Source organism: Apostichopus japonicus, chromosome 2, assembly GCF_037975245.1.
Source record: "Apostichopus japonicus isolate 1M-3 chromosome 2, ASM3797524v1, whole genome shotgun sequence".
NCBI lineage: Eukaryota > Metazoa > Echinodermata > Holothuroidea > Aspidochirotida > Stichopodidae > Apostichopus > Apostichopus japonicus.
The window spans coordinates 6,412,576-6,430,939 of record NC_092562.1 but is presented as its reverse complement, the minus strand read 5'-3'; the positions used below and the strand labels follow the sequence as shown (position 1 = coordinate 6,430,939).

At 36.3% G+C, this 18,364-nt stretch overlaps 2 protein-coding genes across 6 annotated transcripts; both read left to right on the top strand.

Moving 5' to 3' along the window:
• Window positions 1–2,179: 2,179 nt before the first annotated feature.
• LOC139976069 (uncharacterized) lies at window positions 2,180–8,254 on the top strand. 3 transcript variants are annotated; one of them, XM_071984511.1, is made up of 6 exons: window positions 2,180–2,617; window positions 3,091–3,207; window positions 4,056–4,664; window positions 5,628–5,783; window positions 6,211–6,333; window positions 6,813–8,254. In XM_071984511.1, exons 1-6 carry the CDS (start codon window positions 2,554–2,556, stop codon window positions 6,818–6,820), a joined length of 1,077 nt encoding a protein of 358 aa, XP_071840612.1. In that variant the 5' UTR covers window positions 2,180–2,553; the 3' UTR covers window positions 6,821–8,254. The 3 variants fall into 3 exon arrangements, with proteins under 3 accessions (XP_071840612.1, XP_071840615.1, XP_071840605.1); XM_071984514.1 differs by having other exon boundaries at window positions 2,181–2,617; window positions 4,042–4,796; XM_071984504.1 differs by having other exon boundaries at window positions 2,185–2,617; window positions 4,056–4,796.
• Window positions 8,255–9,796: 1,542 nt separating this feature from the next.
• On the top strand, window positions 9,797–16,345 carry LOC139976061 (uncharacterized). 3 transcript variants are annotated; one of them, XM_071984475.1, is made up of 15 exons: window positions 9,797–10,003; window positions 10,362–10,442; window positions 11,687–11,857; window positions 12,300–12,443; window positions 12,560–12,703; window positions 12,820–12,963; window positions 13,103–13,246; window positions 13,386–13,529; window positions 13,645–13,788; window positions 13,928–14,071; window positions 14,188–14,331; window positions 14,449–14,592; window positions 14,710–14,853; window positions 15,154–15,255; window positions 15,703–16,345. In XM_071984475.1, exons 1-15 carry the CDS (start codon window positions 9,940–9,942, stop codon window positions 15,975–15,977), a joined length of 2,133 nt encoding a protein of 710 aa, XP_071840576.1. In that variant the 5' UTR covers window positions 9,797–9,939; the 3' UTR covers window positions 15,978–16,345. The 3 variants fall into 3 exon arrangements, with proteins under 3 accessions (XP_071840576.1, XP_071840588.1, XP_071840583.1); XM_071984487.1 differs by lacking the exon at window positions 12,300–12,443; XM_071984482.1 differs by lacking the exon at window positions 12,820–12,963.
• The last annotated feature ends 2,019 nt before the right edge of the window (window positions 16,346–18,364 follow it).

Here is an 18,364-nt window from a genome sequence, read left to right as displayed (position 1 = left end):
CTGATCGACCTCGCAAGGTCATGCGGGGGATAATAGCTTTATTAATAAAGAATATACAACACATTGTGTTCGTCTGTTCATGTGAATCATAAAATAACAGAGTAGGCCTAAACAGTAACGGACTTATCAATTGATTGAGTCATTTCAAAGATATTTTGAAATTCAATCGAAGGAGGTCTGTATATACAGTAATTGATAAACCTTTATGTTTACTGAATCATAATCAATGTGTTTGTTTGTCACAACTTTTGACTGGGTAGGGGATGTGGTTGACGATATGGTTCTTCACACCACAAGTCCGCGACAGCTAGAACATGTGACTTCCGGCCTTAAAAGAATAGTGCAGGTCAAAATTTCTTTTTTGATATGTTAAAGAGGAACACAATCTAAGCATTCCGATGAAATTTGCATTCAATTCCTATGAACCGCTTTTGAGATATTGACAGTTGAAGTTGTCACCTTTCGTACCAAAAGTGAGCTTGGATCCAGCAAACAGGGGTGACGTCATTGTTGCACACTGATACATAATGTTTCGTTTTCCTTTAAAATTTTCGTCTAATTTTATACTCCTCAATTAGATGCATCCATAATTTGAATGTACCATAGTTATTGGTATTTCATAAACTTCACATCCTCTTTAGACAAACTAGTAACCTTATTCAATCCAAGGTCAAATCAATAGACTGAAAAATAAAGAAAAAACAAAAAATATTTGTCAGTGTGCAACTATGACATCACACCTGTTTGCTTCAAGTTAAATTTTGGTAGAATATCAGATATCTTCAACTGTCAATATCTCAAAACGGTACATAGGAATTGAATGCAAATTTCACTAGAAAGCTTAGATCATATTCCTCTTTAACATATTAAAATACATTTTGACCTGGTCTATTCTTTTAAGCAGCTTGTATAATGGTTCCATACCACAATTACAGCAGTTGCTGGTAGAAAATCTTGGGTGAAACAAGATTTTTTATGCAAAGAGAGCCGCAGGGCGGATGGGTTGGGGGGGGGGGTGTACTATGTAAAAGTACTCCCGCTTGTAGGTCAAAATCTAAACGGTCATGGCGGGAAAAAAATGAATGTGCTGTGGTAGCCCAACGCATATGGTGGGTCGTACATGTCAGTTGAAAATATCTAAGTTCTAAGCGGCCTTGCAAAGTGACGAATTTTGTGCGTACTGAGTCAACGGAGCAATTGAATGTGGTAAGACACCCAATATAAGTTACGCTATCAGTACGCTCAATAGAAGAGCGTCTCAAATCATAACACCAAAGATTTATAAGGGGACGATGAAAGTAGTGATATGTTTTCCGGTCCATCGCTTACCATGGAAATGAGTCCCTGTTTTTAGTGGGTTCGTGAGCTGTTGTAGATGCATCTTACACAATCATAAATGTAACCACATCGATGCATGATTATCATCTGTGAAAAGTGATGTTAAATGACAAAAAGAAGAAAGGATATTACCGAAAATATTAAAAAATTGAAGAGCATTATTGGTGAAATTTATCTGAACATTTCCCGTGAAGTAAACATGATCGTATAATATTCATAGTGTTATTGGGACGAGTGTGCGGGGGGGGGGGGGTGGGGCGTTGTCGAGAAGTAGGCGTCACTCATAAACTGTTCAAAGGTCATCGCTAACTTAGTCCACACATGGTTGATCATGTCAGCTAAAATTTCAATTTAAAGCCGTGATTATGGGAAAACAGTTCATTTTGTTCTCATTAAATGTTGACTGAGCAGCTAAATATAGTTCAGACGAACTCTAGATGTTGAAATCTTTTGTCATTGTTTGGGGATTATAAATTTAGAGTAACAATGATGTTGGATTGACACTGAAGATTGACGAACTGCAGAGAGCTTATCAGTAAAACGAACCAATGTAAGCACATGCGCTACTGCTTTTTTGATATATTCAAACAGTACTCATTTCCATGTCTATATTTTTTAATTTTACGTAATATAGATTGATTATAAAAAAAATTTTTTTTTTTTAGGGGACCTAACATTCTGGTTACAGTGGGATTTATAAACGCTAACTGAGACTAAAGCAGATACAGGATCAATTAGTAAAACAGAGTAATGAACGAATCTTGGCGACTGGCCAAGATTTTCACTTACAAAAAAAGAGTCATATACATATTGTTATTTGAGTGTTGGAAGGAGGACCATTCAATAGACAGGGTAACCAGATAAACTAAACGAATCCAATCATCAACAATAATGACAGAAACACTTAATTAATAATGATAACTACACTAGTCTCCATTGCTACAGAAACTTAGCTGTGCCAGTTTACAGCGTATCTACTTATGTAAATTTACTAGTGAAAAGAGTGTTTCTCACACATCAACTCTTAAAATGACCTTGTACTGTTTATATAGTAGCCCAGTCGCTAATGAACGAATATGAACAAAGACACACCTTGTATAGGTATAATGCATCTGAATAGCCCGTTATTACCACAGTGTTGTCACTTGCCTACGACAGACTTTATTTGGGACCTTTAAATTATAGTCACAACGAAAAGTTAGTCCATATTTGAAAATGGCCGCTACCTTATTTCCGATGGCAGCTTGTCTTTTATTATCCATAATGCCAACACTGGCACGTAAGTTTGAATTTCTATTCACATACAATTCAGTCACTCGTTATGTATTATCTGATTGTCTGTGTAATTGTGCGTTGGTCTGTGTGGCTGTTCGTGTCATGTGATGTTCTCACGAAGAATCTCAGCCATGGCAGTTTTTTTTATAATAATTATGATATCATATGTCTCATCTTGCTGCTCGCTTATGCGATTGGTCTTACCTTGATATTGTTCATAGTAGAGTGTGTGTGTCTGCGTGTGTGTGGGGTGGGGGGGGGGGGGGTTCTGTCACTGTTGCCTCATTACGTTGACTAAAGACCCAAGAGAAACATAATAATGGTGCTAGCCAATCATGACAAGTATCGATCATTGTCGACTTTCTTAGAAATACTGAAATATTTCTTAAATATTTTCATTTTCTTGATACTTGGAATTTGATTTTGGTCAATGTTTTTTCTTACATTTTGTCTTTCTGAAATCATTCTTTGCTACAGAGAATCAGTGTACCCCTAATCCTTGTCAACTCAACGGATTTTGCGTTGCATACCAGGACGATTTCATATGTGTTTGCCCAATGGGTGCTATCGGAAAGACCTGTATTGAAACAACAGGTAAGCCTTGCCTTTTACTGTACAATCGTATTTGACCATGAACTTGACTCCATTGTGGACTCTTAACTTCATGTGCATCGAACTGTAACGGTATTTTCTTGTTTTTCTGGTCGCAACAACAAAACCCAGTGCTCCCTACGTAATGTGAAGAATGAACTAAGTTAGGCATATCACTAAAGGTTTACATATGAGCTTCAGTGTAACACGATTTTTACGTTATGTATTATGTCGACTCAGCACCATTATGAAGAATAGACCGGAAGGAGGGAGGGGGGGGGGGACTGCAGAATGATAAATGTATAAACCCTTTGGTATGCCGACTATTATTAGAACTATAGAACTTCAATTACTGATATATGCACACTATATCCAACTAAGATAGAGAAGTCTGCAACAATGCTACCTTGTCGGAGGCAGAATGAATGGTATATACTGGTACACAAGCGTAGTAAACACTTGACTCGATCAGTAGGCTGGCCCATATTGCTCAGCTAGCCACCGGGATTTGCCTGATTGCCCCAACGGTTAACTTTCCTTCCTTGCTACATCTCTAATCGAAAAAAGAGCACACATGCATGTATGTAACGACCGTACGTTTTAAATCGTCGGACATAACCTTACGAGTCGAAAAGTTGTTTACAAGTAGCTATGGTGTCTCTAGAACTTTAGAACAATACGTTGAAATGTCTACTGTGTGCCATGAAAGTATCATTTTCAGTCATACCTGGTAAGCATGAACCAAATGTCGACCAAACTCAATTATATCTGCTTTAACTCACTAAACGTTCCTAATAACCACAAACTAATTAACAGACTTTGATATGAATCTAATAGTATGTTACTCACAGATCCGCCATCGACGATAGCTGCTACCACCTCATACCAACCTACTATGGTTTCAGGTCATTCTCGCACTACGGTGGATAGGCTCAACATTTTCTCTACTGTGATGTCAACTTTTCCTGAAGAGACGACGAAATCGACTGATGGAGGGTCAACTGTTCCACTTAATGTTGTTGTCACTGATGGTAACATCGATACTAGAACAGAGGCTGCTTCTCAACAAACATCAACTCAGAAGATTGATCAGACCAGAGTATCTCCTTTCACATCAGAGGGCTATGAAACTGTTTCTTCAGATTTAACATCAACAAACATTATATCAGATCATGTCGGTAGCACTGATATCGTGAGTAACTTATCGGATAGTAAAACAAACCAGGATTTCGTCACATCTCTCGATCAGTCAGTATCGTCTTCAACGATGATAACAACAACTGCTGAATCATCAGAATCTTCATATTCTAACAAAATATCACGAGGGACGGAAGACATGCCTGATGTTGTAACCACGGTGACCGTTTCAGCTGACACATCTAGCCAGGAATCTGTGACTTCGACCGCAGGGCAATCAAAGTCTGACAGGACATTGGTGGTCACGGATATTAATTCCACAGGTGCGTTACTGTCCCCAAGTTCAATGGCTTATGACGTAAGGACCGATGTCTTAACTACAGATTCGAACAACGATATCTCAATGGCCTCCTTGGTAACCACCACGACTCTACGACCATTAACCAACAGTCCAGGTATATAGTAACAAGAAACACCCAATTTTAAATAACATAATATCTTAAAACATAACAAAATCCAATAAATGAAAGAGAAAATAAACAAATGAGCAAAAGAAGAAGAAGAACATATACATACCATGTAAACGTTCTTAATCACATCTCAAAACTTCACTACTCCGAGTTAATCAACATAAGATTGTAGTAAAAAATATTTTTATTTGCACCTAGAAACAAATTACATAAACAGATTACATAAATTACATAAATTAAATATACAGATCACATAAATTACATATATAAATTACGTATATAGATTACATATTGCCTAGCACTGAGAACATCAAGTAAGCTTCTTAGAAGCAATTAGCAAATCAGTGCAAAAGAAAATTCTTTATTTTTCGATTAGCATGTGTAACAGAGGGTTACACCATTTCAACAGACAGGTTCTGTGTTTAAAATAGGCAAAATAAGACAAATATTTCTCACAACGAGAGACTGCAATGTTCTTTTCCTGTTTCCAGGAACTTCGGTTATCCGTATGTGCAAGTGTCTTAGGGTATCCGACTACTGTGGCGAGATATAATGTCCCGCCTAACCCCACCCCCTCCCTACCTTTTAAGGACTTTATAACTTAAACTGTAAGTAAAGTTATGAAATCAATAGAGGGAGAGAGATGTTCAGTTATGCAATCTATATCCATAGAAAGTGGAAACTTTTTCAGACCGAATCCATGTCAATGAGATGAATATTTTCTGCCTCTGGATTCAAAGGAATTTCTTTTGTCTGCTCTGTTATTGTCAAGGGCAAAACATGTGAAGATATTTTAAACTTCTACATCTTCCGTAGCAAACGAACCATCTTCACCTACGAGAAGTTCCACTTTAGCAACGGTTACTTCTATACTTGCTCGGTTAACTTCAGAACGATCTGGAGAACCAACAAACGAAATGTCAACCAGGAACCCTTCCACCCAACGATTTGAACCAATGTCAGAGTCGACAGGTGCGATATACTTGATAATTATATATAAAAAGTACTACAATTTCTGTTTTACCTTTGTCGACAAGAACACCCCGCCCCCCCCCAAAAAAAAAACACAAGAAGAAAAGGGGAAAAATCAGATTTTAATATTTCGCGTATTCAGTGCCATAAACTATCCTGGGGGATACACTTATACCTCATCCTGGGTTTTACCAGACAGAAAATTAATTCTTACAAAAATAAAATTGGTTCTAATCTATACATTTCTGAAAGTAGGTCATCGTCCATTTTTGAACTATAGCAAAATGGAATTTCAACTGCGAATATATGAAGTTAACAATAATCCAGATTTGTATATATGTATTTCAGAATAAAACTTTCCAAAAGAAACAAATAGGGAAAATGTTCTCTTGATATCGTAACATGTTTACTTTTCCTTCACTAACAGAAGGTTTAATCATCTCTAAATGTGTGCCTGGTCTGTGTGGTATTGGAGGTGTGTGTCTTACAATACCAATAGGTTTCTTTTGTATCTGCCCCGAAGGATTGTCTGGAGACAGATGTCAATTAGGTATGTCCGAGATTCACAATGTATCATCAATGAGACAAAATGATTACAAGAATTATTTCTTCAGATTCATTCATTCTATTTAGAAATTTAAATTTAATTAGTTGTGCTGACATTTGATGTTATTGTTAGACAAGATCCTAGACAAGATTAGACATGATCAAAGCAAAATCTATAACCACCGATGAGGAACAAATGCTTAATCCTGTTCTGACAACCACAAGAGGATTAAATATTTTATTCTGAACTCGCATGGTCCTCGAATGATTACTGCAATTGATCGATTCACCTAATCACGTTGTCTAAATCTACTGTTCATTTCTTTAAATTTGCCTATATATATATATATATATAAATATACATCTATATATATATATATATATATATATATATATATAAATTAATTAATTTAGATATATATAAATATAAAACTGTTGAACAATCCAATTTTGTTGATAACTATACATTTCCCTGTTTTAAAGGTCCGTGATGATGCAGACAGCGGCCTTGCAGTAGATTTCGCACAGCAGAGGATCAATACCCCATAGCAATATCACAAAAACAGTAAAGTGCTAAAACACAAGAGACAGCAAGAAAATAACATTGAAGACAAACGTTACTATCACCATATTTATATTATGTTTTCCAAGAAACGGCTTGGTGTTGACAATGGGATCATTTGAAATCAGACAAATGTGACCCACCGTTTAGATAACCTAACCTAGCTTTTACAAGAACTACAAGATTTAACAAGAACGTCAAACAGCATTTAAAAAGTAACGTTACATTTATGTCAAACGTTTTCTATCGAATTCGATTAAAATACTTGTATATTAACTTTAATATAGCAGCAAACAATTTGTTTTCACCGTCATCTTATTACATTCATGACATTTGGAATATTGTCCACTTTGTCTCTTTGTTATAATGACTACTGCGGCTGTACAGCTCTATGAAACGTTGTTAATCAGATGCTTCAAGGAGACATAACCCAACCATCCTCTTTAAGCTTCAATGACAGAGATCTTTGTGAAGAACAACGAAGAAACATCCTGTTCCGATTGGGAAATAACCTAGTTTATAAGTCGCGTATGGGAGCTGCCAGCTGTTGTTTTGTAAATATGTGACGTCATAGTGCCACTTGGATCTGATTTGAGGATAATATGCTATATTGCAAAGTAAACTCATTTACATATTTGTCAGACTGATAGAATTCTTAATACTTATAACTTGATTTCTTGATTTTTGTGAACAAACTCATTACCATGTATTATAGAACTTTCCATATTAAGGAACAAGTAACCAGGTGTGTTGCAGATCATTAGTCTTATAACTATATTTAAACTTATAAGAAGGACATAATTCAAGCCGGATACATTCAGAATAGGCAACACAGGACCGCTGTATGCTCCAAGTCCTTAGTATGCTAATTTCTGTTATACATATTATTAAAAACTCTCGAATTCAAGCCGGATACATTCAGAATAGGCAACACAGGACCGCTGTATGCTCCAAGTCATTAGTATGCTAATGGTTGTAATACCCATTATTAAAAACTCTCGAGTGAGACCAATGAGACAAGTGATGGTAAAAAAGTAGATTCATAACTTTTGTTCAATTTTGGCAGACATAACGCATTATTTGAATATAAAGATGTTTTTTTTGTGGGCTTTATTATGAAGAATCAAGCAAGCATTAGAAATTAACCAAATAAATATTGTATGGTCTTAGGAGTTTCACCGTAAATTAAAATGGCGGCATGAATTTCATATTTTCACCCATAAATACAACAAAATTTCAAATAAACTGTTCAAATTTGAAATCCAAATGTCTTACCTTTCTGTTCATATAAAGCTTATAATTGAAAAAAAACCCTTTAAATTCCTCCATAAATTTCATGTATAAGCCCCCCCCCCCAAAAAAAAACCCCTATTCATCTGCTAACTTACATGGGTCAAAGAATATAACAGGTTTAGGCCAAATATTAAACTTTTAATTTCGTGGAATAAACCCCCCCCCACCCCTCACCCAATTCCTCTGTTAACTTTCATGGGTCAAAGGATATAGCAGGTTTGGGCCACATATTACATTTTTGAAGTGACGTTCGGTACAAGTTTCGATGTTCGTATGCTGGGTTAAAATTAAAATAAATTAAAAATTAAATTCCTTATGTCCTATGTTACCTTGTAAAATGACTTATGAGTTCATATAATTTAAATGCATGCACTCATTATATTTTATTAAAAACAAAATGTGAAGTGTCGTTCAGTACAAGTTTCGATTTGCGTATGCTGGGTTAAAATTAAAACTCCTTATATCTCATATTACCTTATGAAATAACATATGAGTCCATATAGTTTAAATGTAAGCCCTTTTATATTTGATAGAGAAGAATCAGCTCAAAAGTGGAACTACTTTGTATCGAATCCTTGTATCGTTCTCCGTTACTATGTACATACCTGACGTATCTTTCTTATATATCGTTTGCTCTATGATAACAATCTAACAGATATAGGTCCAGTTTGTCTGCAGAATCAATGCAATTGCCATATTTTATTATGTGCGGTTAGAATTAATTAGCCCTCACTGAATTCCTTACGACGACAACAAAAGTGCAACAGTAGGCACCTATGCGTAATATAAGTCAAACGCTGGAGCAGCATGGAAATGTTACAATCAGCGAAAAGATGGAGTCGAGGCTTTTATTCACTCTCATGAATAACTAAAAAAGCATACTCATAGAGAACCGTAGGCAGAACCGTGGAGTGCACAAATGTTGGTCGATGCCGATTCTGGGGGAGGGTCTAAGGGTGAGGGTGTCCCTTCCCCGGTTAGAATGTTTTTTTTGGGGGGGGGGTAAGGGGGCTAGGATGCAATATGGTGTTATCATAATCATTCTGGAGCAGAAAGTAAAGGCCGTATGCAGGCTCCGTATCAATCTTGAACAGAATTCGGATCTGATAAATGTCCATGTTAACAATACATTAGATATTAACCAAGGGGAAAGATTGAACTTAACCTAGAGCCATGGAGATATTCAATAACCTCTGGCATTCCAAAGCGAGGTCATCTTAGTAAAAGTATTGACATCTATTAGAGCATTTCGGGTTCAAAGGGGTCTGAAATAAATTTATCCAAAGACGTTTTTACGTTTAAAACTTAACCTTGAGCTTTTCTGATCATGTGGCCTGTTGTCAAATCATTTCAGCATGTTTGTAAGCGTCTTGTGGTAAATTAATATTTCTCATAGGTAAAGATGATTACCCTGGAAGGATACACTGTATCTCAATGCATACTTAATAAACATCTAAATAACCGAGGGTGTCTTTAGACGAAGTGGTTTGTACTAAACTGTGTACAACTTTGCCTGTAAGGGAATATCATTCACAGCATTTGACACATTGTAGATATAGGAACCGTTTAACGTACGCAGATTCTATAAATCACAGACTTGGCGAACCAATATGCTCAGTTACGGTTTGAATGATTTCAACAACAAAGCTTTTTATATGCCAACACAATAGCAGACGATTCAACGCACTAAATTTTATAACAGTCTGAACGTTGTGAAGGCTAGAAGTACTCTATTCCAGATTCAAGTTCCAAGTCATGGCTCAAATATTGTCTCTGGTATTGCTGTATGCAATCGTCAATTTAAACATCGCGGTTGCAGGTAAGTGGACACATGCTGTATTGTAACTTTCTAGAAAGACTTCGGAAAATTTTGAAAGTGTTCCTATGTTGAATCATGGAAAAGTAAATTAGTTAATCTTCAGTTTTTCCATTAACATTTCTGTTAATTATAATTAAGTCGTAGTCCATATAGTTTGCTTAGGTTTTTAAAAGTGATGTGTAAGGTCATTGATACTTGACATCAGTGCCTCTTTTTTTAAATTGGTACCTAGAAGTTAACTCTAACAATTAAAGTAAAATCGAGTTCCCACGATGGAGTACATTCTGGTGTGCAACTATGCAAAGTTATATCGATTTTAAGTGAATGCACAACATGTGTTAACAATTTGTACCCACAGGTTCTACCAGTACTTACCCAACCTCTACCAGTGATATCAGAGCAATGACCAGTAGTCCGACACTAACCTTGTCTGTTACAGGTAACTCATTTTAAAAACAGTAGATAATTATGATCGTGGTTGCGACGCTCTCTTGACAATGATGGTGATTAAAGAATAAGAGAGATAACTTGGTTGGTCTGTTTGATTTATTTTGCAAATGTTGAGTCATACGTTCCTATGCGGTTGAGAACATTCGATTTTCATATCCACCGTCGAACTTGTTGAAACAGATTTTGTTGGTTAATTAGGGGCTCACTATCGTGTTATTCTACCCGATACACACGGAGAACACGGCAAAAATACTATAAATCTTAAAGTTTTGTATCACAGTAAAAATTGGATCGTGCTATAAATCGGTAACATGTGCTATTAGGATTAGAGTAAGAACTGAGGATATGTGTAATCCCAACAAATCCAGTTTGATACATTTGTTTGGGATTCACATATCCTCAGATCTTACTGTAACCCTTATAGCACATGCTACCGATGTATCAGATTGATCATCACGATACAGGTTTTACTGTGGTACAAAACTTGAAATTTTACAGTATAGTTACTGTAGTCTCTGTGTGAATGTGTTGGTTATTCAATTATTCTTTATTTTATTGTCTAATTGTTCAGGTAGGCTTACAAAACACAGCATGTCCAGTAAATTTGCACGTCTGCCTTACTGTTAAATTGAGCTCTAAAGAAAGTAGAAGTTAGTCGTTCCTAGATGGGAACTAAGATAATTCGGTTCTTAATAAGCAAAGCGTTACAAATACTGATGCAAGTCGGTAGTTGTATTGTCCAGTATATAAAGCGAATAAGGTTCCGTTTATATTGCCAACGCATCATCAAACAGAGTTGAACATCTCATTCAGATACGATTTTGATCAAGCTCGTCTTTCTTTGTCAAAGGCGCTGTAGCCATAAACATTGGAGTAGGGAGTATTCTGACTTTGGTGCAAGAGGGGGAGGAGATGGGTGGGGAGAGGGGGGGGGGTTCTACTATTAGTTGTATGTAGAGGCCTCTTTGAAGCTGGGATCGGGGGTATATATAATATAATATTGCCTAACGTTGCAGTTTGCGTTGACTTTGACACAATTTCATGTTTTTTTGCACAATATATCTAACGACAAACGGAATTCACATGGGAAGGTTATCTATTACCTAAGTAGGAGAAATTTAGAGGTTTTTCCATCACAAAAAATATCAATAAATTGATTTATTAACATTGATGATATGCCACATTTATAACAGCAGGAAATGTGGACATATAAAACCATAATTCATTTGACAGAATCCGACCCATGCGTGTCATCTCCTTGTCTGATGGGTGGAAGGTGCATTTCATTCAGCGGCATGGCATTATGTATCTGTCCTGTTGGTGTTTTCGGGAGGTTTTGTGAGATGCCTGCCACTACCATGCCTGTTACAGGGAAAACATCAACCGTCATAACAGAGAATCAAGGTTAGCCCCAATTAATGCATGTTATCTGAAAGATACTATACATAACATAAAATATGAGTACACATGAACATGAATATATCCTACAATATATGACAATACTAGGCTATGTAACTTGGTGGGATGTACCTTGGAAGCTTCAACTGTATTATTTATTACAGTAACAATAAGTACTTTTGAACTAACCTGTGCAAAAGAGGAAGCTCATGCATTCCTCTGAGAGAAACAGAATTTCTTTGTCTTTGTCCACTTGGAGTTCAAGGGAGAATTTGTAATAAAGTTTTGCAAACCTCAACACAACCAGGTACTTTTTTTAAAGCCAACATACTCTACTTAGAAAAATGTAACTCTGAGTTGTTTGATAGATCTATCCTTTATCTATTTGTCGTGATCTTTCTCTGTAGTTATATCAGTTTCCTTTTGGTGTTATATTTATTTACTCCAGATACGTTTAGTCCTTGCGATCCAAACCGGTGCCAACGAGGAGGCTCGTGTATCCCTCTGAACGAAACAGAATTTCTATGTCTTTGTCCACTTGGAGTTCAAGGGAGATTTTGTGATCAGGTTTTGCAAACCTCAACACAACCAGGTACTTTTTAAAGCCAACATACTCTACTTAGAATAATGACACTCTGAGTTGTTTTGTCGTGATCTTTCTCTGTAGTTATATCAGTTTCCTTTTGGTGTTATATTTATTTACTCCAGATACGTTTAGTCCTTGCGATCCAAACCGGTGTCAACGAGGTGGCTCGTGTTTCCCTCTGAACGAAACAGACTTTCTATGTCTTTGTCCACTTGGAGTTCAAGGGAGATTTTGTGATCAGGTTTTGCAAACCTCAACACAACCAGGTACTTTTAAAGCCAATATACTCTTCTAAGAATAATGACACTCTGAGTTGTTTTGTCGTGATCTTTCTCTGTAGTTATATCAGTTTCCTTTTTGGTGTTATATTTATTTACTCCAGATACGTTTAGTCCTTGCGATCCAAACCAGTGCCAACGAGGAGGCTCGTGTATCCCTCTGAACGAAACAGAATTTCTATGTCTTTGTCCGCTTGGAGTTCAAGGGAGATTTTGTGATCAGGTTTTGCAAACCTCAACACAACCAGGTACTTTTTAAAGCCAACATACTCTACTTAGAATAATGACACTATGAGTTGGTTGATAGATCTATCCTTAATCTATTTGTCGTGATCTTTCTCTGTAGTTATATCAGTTTCCTTTTGGTGTTATATTTATTTACTCCAGATACGTTTAGTCCTTGCGATCCAAACCGGTGCCAACGAGGAGGCTCGTGTATCCCTCTGAACGAAATAGAATTTCTATGTCTTTGTCCACTTGGAGTTCAAGGGAGATTTTGTGATCAGGTTTTGCAAACCTCAACACAACCAGGTACTTTTTAAAGCCAATATACTCTTCTAAGAATAATGACACTCTGAGTTGTTTGATAGATCTATCCTTTATCTATTTGTCGTGATCTTTCTCTTTAGTTATATCAGTTTCCTTTTGGTGTTATATTTATTTACTCCAGATACGTTTAGTCCTTGCGATCCAAACCGGTGTCAACGAGGTGGCTCGTGTTTCCCTCTGAACGAAACAGACTTTCTATGTCTTTGTCCACTTGGAGTTCAAGGGAGATTTTGTGATCAGGTTTTGCAAACCTCAACACAACCAGGTACTTTTAAAGCCAATATACTCTTCTAAGAATAATGACACTCTGAGTTGTTTTGTCGTGATCTTTCTCTGTAGTTATATCAGTTTCCTTTTGGTGTTATATTTATTTACTCCAGATACGTTTAGTCCTTGCGATCCAAACCAGTGTCAACGAGGAGGCTCGTGTATCCCTCTGAACGAAACAGAATTTCTATGTCTTTGTCCACTTGGAGTTCAAGGGAGATTTTGTGATCAGGTTTTGCAAACCTCAACACAACCAGGTACTTTTTAAAACCAACATACTCTACTTAGAATAATGACACTATGAGTTGGTTGATAGATCTATCCTTAATCTATTTGTCGTGATCTTTCTCTGTAGTTATATCAGTTTCCTTTTGGTGTTATATTTATTTACTCCAGATACGTTTAGTCCTTGCGATCCAAACCGGTGTCAACGAGGTGGCTCGTGTATCCCTCTGAACGAAACAGACTTTCTATGTCTTTGTCCACTTGGAGTTCAAGGGAGATTTTGTGATCAGGTTTTGCAAACCTCAACACAACCAGGTACTTTTTAAAGCCAATATACTCTTCTAAGAATAATGACACTCTGAGTTGTTTTGTCGTGATCTTTCTCTGTAGTTATATCAGTTTCCTTTTGGTGTTATATTTATTTACTCCAGATACGTTTAGTCCTTGCGATCCAAACCGGTGTCAACGAGGTGGCTCGTGTATCCCTCTGAACGAAACAGACTTTCTATGTCTTTGTCCACTTGGAGTTCAAGGGAGATTTTGTGATCAGGTTTTGCAAACCTCAACACAACCAGGTACTTTTTAAAGCCAATATACTCTTCTAAGAATAATGACACTCTGAGTTGTTTTGTCGTGATCTTTCTCTGTAGTTATATCAGTTTCCTTTTTGGTGTTATATTTATTTACTCCAGATACGTTTAGTCCTTGCGATCCAAACCGGTGTCAACGAGGTGGCTCGTGTATCCCTCTGAACGAAACAGACTTTCTATGTCTTTGTCCACTTGGAGTTCAAGGGAGATTTTGTGATCAGGTTTTGCAAACCTCAACACAACCAGGTACTTTTTAAAGCCAATATACTCTTCTAAGAATAATGACACTCTGAGTTGTTTTGTCGTGATCTTTCTCTGTAGTTATATCAGTTTCCTTTTTGGTGTTATATTTATTTACTCCAGATACGTTTAGTCCTTGCGATCCAAACCGGTGCCAACGAGGAGGCTCGTGTATCCCTCTGAACGAAACAGACTTTCTATGTCTTTGTCCACTTGGAGTTCAAGGGAGATTTTGTGATCAGGTTTTGCAAACCTCAACACAACCAGGTACTTTTTAAAGCCAACATGCCCCACTCTCCGACTTGCGTTGTTAAGTAAACGTATGCTACTAAGGCCTAACTATTATTAATGATCTTTCTCTCTCCTGATATCAAATTCATTTCGGAGGTTTACACTTCAACACAGTCTGGTAGGTTTTTATGCCCTTTGAACAAGAAAAACGTACTTTATTTAAAGACTTTGAATGATGAAGCGAGTTTACTTTTTCTATGTTCCTTTAGAAATATTCACTAAAAGTCAAACTCAAATTCCATAAACAGAACATGCGGAAATCTATTTCACACACAGAATTGAAGACTACAATGTCAAGTTTGGTGACTACCTCTGAACCGTCCACGTTAGAGACAACATATGTTACGCCAATGTCAGCCACTATGGAAATCAAAACTGGTAGGTAAATTTTTAAATGAACCCATGCCTCACAACAATGAGACTCGTCTATAATTAGATGTACGTTAGTATACACTCACTCGACGTACACGTAGCTTAAGGATATTGATGATATCCTTAAACGTAACATCTTTTCTCAACGTTTGTTTGAAAATAGGGATATAATTAATTTCGAAAGAGAATTTCCATTACCGGTAAAGACAATGTTGTAGCTGAGTTACCAATATATGGGTTAGACGAATACAAGTTTTAAAAGAATCGTTTGAGACTTAATACCTTTGGTTTTATATTGTGAGTCAAATCGTGAGCTTTCTTTCCTGTGTCTATTGAAGGGAACAAACCCAACGATTACAGGAGACGAAGTCTTATGAATAAAAATTTTTATGCCATATTACAATAACATATTTCTATGTTCATCCTATTAAATAAATGTCTTTTTATTTTCAGAAATTGTAACGACGACTGATTTCTCGTCTCTTTGTTTCATCGAGGTGGTGACGCTTCGAGGCACTTTAATAAACGGTCTAATTTTGGATTGGAAAGATTGGAACGAAGCCGGGAATACTCTCCTTTATTTTAAGCTTCAGAGTAAAGTAAACGCTGATGATGAGTGGATATCCGATGATTTTCTAGAACCCACAGACAGGGAAATAGAGCTTACTAACCTGGAAGAGAGAGGAATTAGCATTATACGAGTGGTGGCCGTTGTACAAAAATCATGACCCCTGATTTAGTCCTTGTCGAATTGGACTGATCAGTTCAAGCGCTTATGTTATAAATGAATTCATAAGTGGGATATCGGGTGGGCGGGGGTAGGTAATTAATTAAACAGAGTATATCATGGTAATGGTTGTGGTGAGGTAAATGTTTGAACTCTACCATTAAGGTGTTATTCTTACTTATTGGAATTTAAGATCTCATATGTTATTTATCATATCTAAATGTGCCTTTGCCTTTTTATAATATCATTTTGGCTAACAAGTGAAAAGCCTTAGTCACGGTAATTTAGTAATTGAATTATTAATTGAATGACCATTATTTAATGGTTATTTATTGATAATTTCCCAAGACCTATTTGATCTTGTCAAATTATATTTGTATTACATGTTACAGTTTGATACAGTGTAGAAACTGTATTTTTAAGGCTGTCCCATACCTCTTTTTTCTAGCCATATGGTATTTCGACCACGTATACTTCTCCGATTGAAGGCTTTATTTCCTTAGAAAAGATCCCCGGCATGCAGAAAAACATGTTGTCAAATATATTGCATGTTCATGCGGTACAACCTAAACTGTCGAAAATTCAACTGCATTGTTTCAAACTTTCAACGTTGCCCAAGATCCCTTACCGGGACGACTGAAATATCTCCCTCCAATACACAAAATAAATGCAAATCGCCCCTGGGTATGATCACATATAACTCGTTAAAATATATGATAATATATAATAAATTGGTACCCGGTCGGTGTCCTTTGTGATATACTTCGATAACTAGAAGAAAGCAACTTAGCAATAACAGCGTGACTAAACACTATCCTTGTTTTTATCGTCGTTTATGCATAACTATCATTCTTGGAAGAAATGAATTGGACAATAATATTTGCCGGGTTTATTATTCAGTTGCCATCAGATTTTGTATATTGTGTTGTATTATTTGGTGTTATTAATTAAACATATATATGATTTTGCCTCATATTGGTAAGGAAGCTCACCGATACGTTTTGATTGCAAAAATACCATTAACTGGTTACTACTATCAAATCTGTTTATGGCAAAAATTTTCTGTGTGTACGTTCTTTATAACTATTACTGTACTATTGTTAGCAGTGGACAAGGTAAATAGGTATTGACAATCTTTCTGTAGGTGCCAGTTCTGCACCGAATCTTAAAGTGGCCATGACACGAAAATGTCAACGTCCAATCATTGAAGGGGAACCATCTAAGCATGTTCCCTAGAACATATGCCAACCATTGTACCAGTTAAAAACTTGATTTTCCAGTCGAAAATTGAGAATTAATTTACCCTCTTCGTGTAGTTCACTACGATAAATGTACATATACTACACAAAAAATCGGTAACAAATCAGTGCGAAATCAAATATAAATTTCCAATGGAATGGCAGATTTAGAACCAAATGCGGCAACCGAAGTTCAAAGTGACAGTGGTTCTTCACCAGGCAGTGAAATTGGGCTAGAATTAGAGTGCCCTTTCTCATATTCGAAGCAGACAGTGAAGGCGATGATAATACCCATATTGAACCAAACATTGCGTAGAGTGTGGACCTCAGATGTTATTGTTACATCGTTACACCGTTAGGTAGTAACGTTTTTCTTTACATGTGTACCCCAATACAAGCCTAAACGGGGGTCGGCTCAACGATCCCAAGGCCAGACCCTTCCCCAGTTGCCCCTGGATATGAACACATGTTACTTGTTAAAATATATACAAAGGTAAGTTGGCACCCTGTCAAACCCTTTGTGATATTATTAATGAAATTATATTATAAAATATATGATAATATTAATTACGTACTGATATTAAATATAATATTATTGATCAGCTGTAGTTAGTGTTTTCAAAATTATCTTAATTTATCTTATGTGTTCACTGGTTTAGGATTGTTTACCGTGCAGGTTACCGAAGCAATACAAATCTTATGAAAACGATACAACCATTATCTAATCTTTACTGCGATCTTGCAAACTTGTTTTGTTAGCTACAATCGATGATAATTCCGTTCATTCTAACCTTTTGTCTGGACAACCAATAACTATTGTTATCCGTTGTTCGACAACTACTGACAGGAATTTCTTTTGTCCCATGTCACCAGTTGTATATATATATATATATATATATATATATATATATATTCTGAGTTGTTTGATAATCGCTCAACGCGTGAAACTCTGAGTAACAATTACTAGTGTTCCACTAGTCTCAACATATATTTCGCTCTGTCCACCGAACATAGAGCACTCTGCGCCAAGATAGACGCCAACCAACCAACTTTATATATATATATATATATATATATATATATATATATACATATGCATATATATATATATATATATATATATATATATATATATATATATATATATATA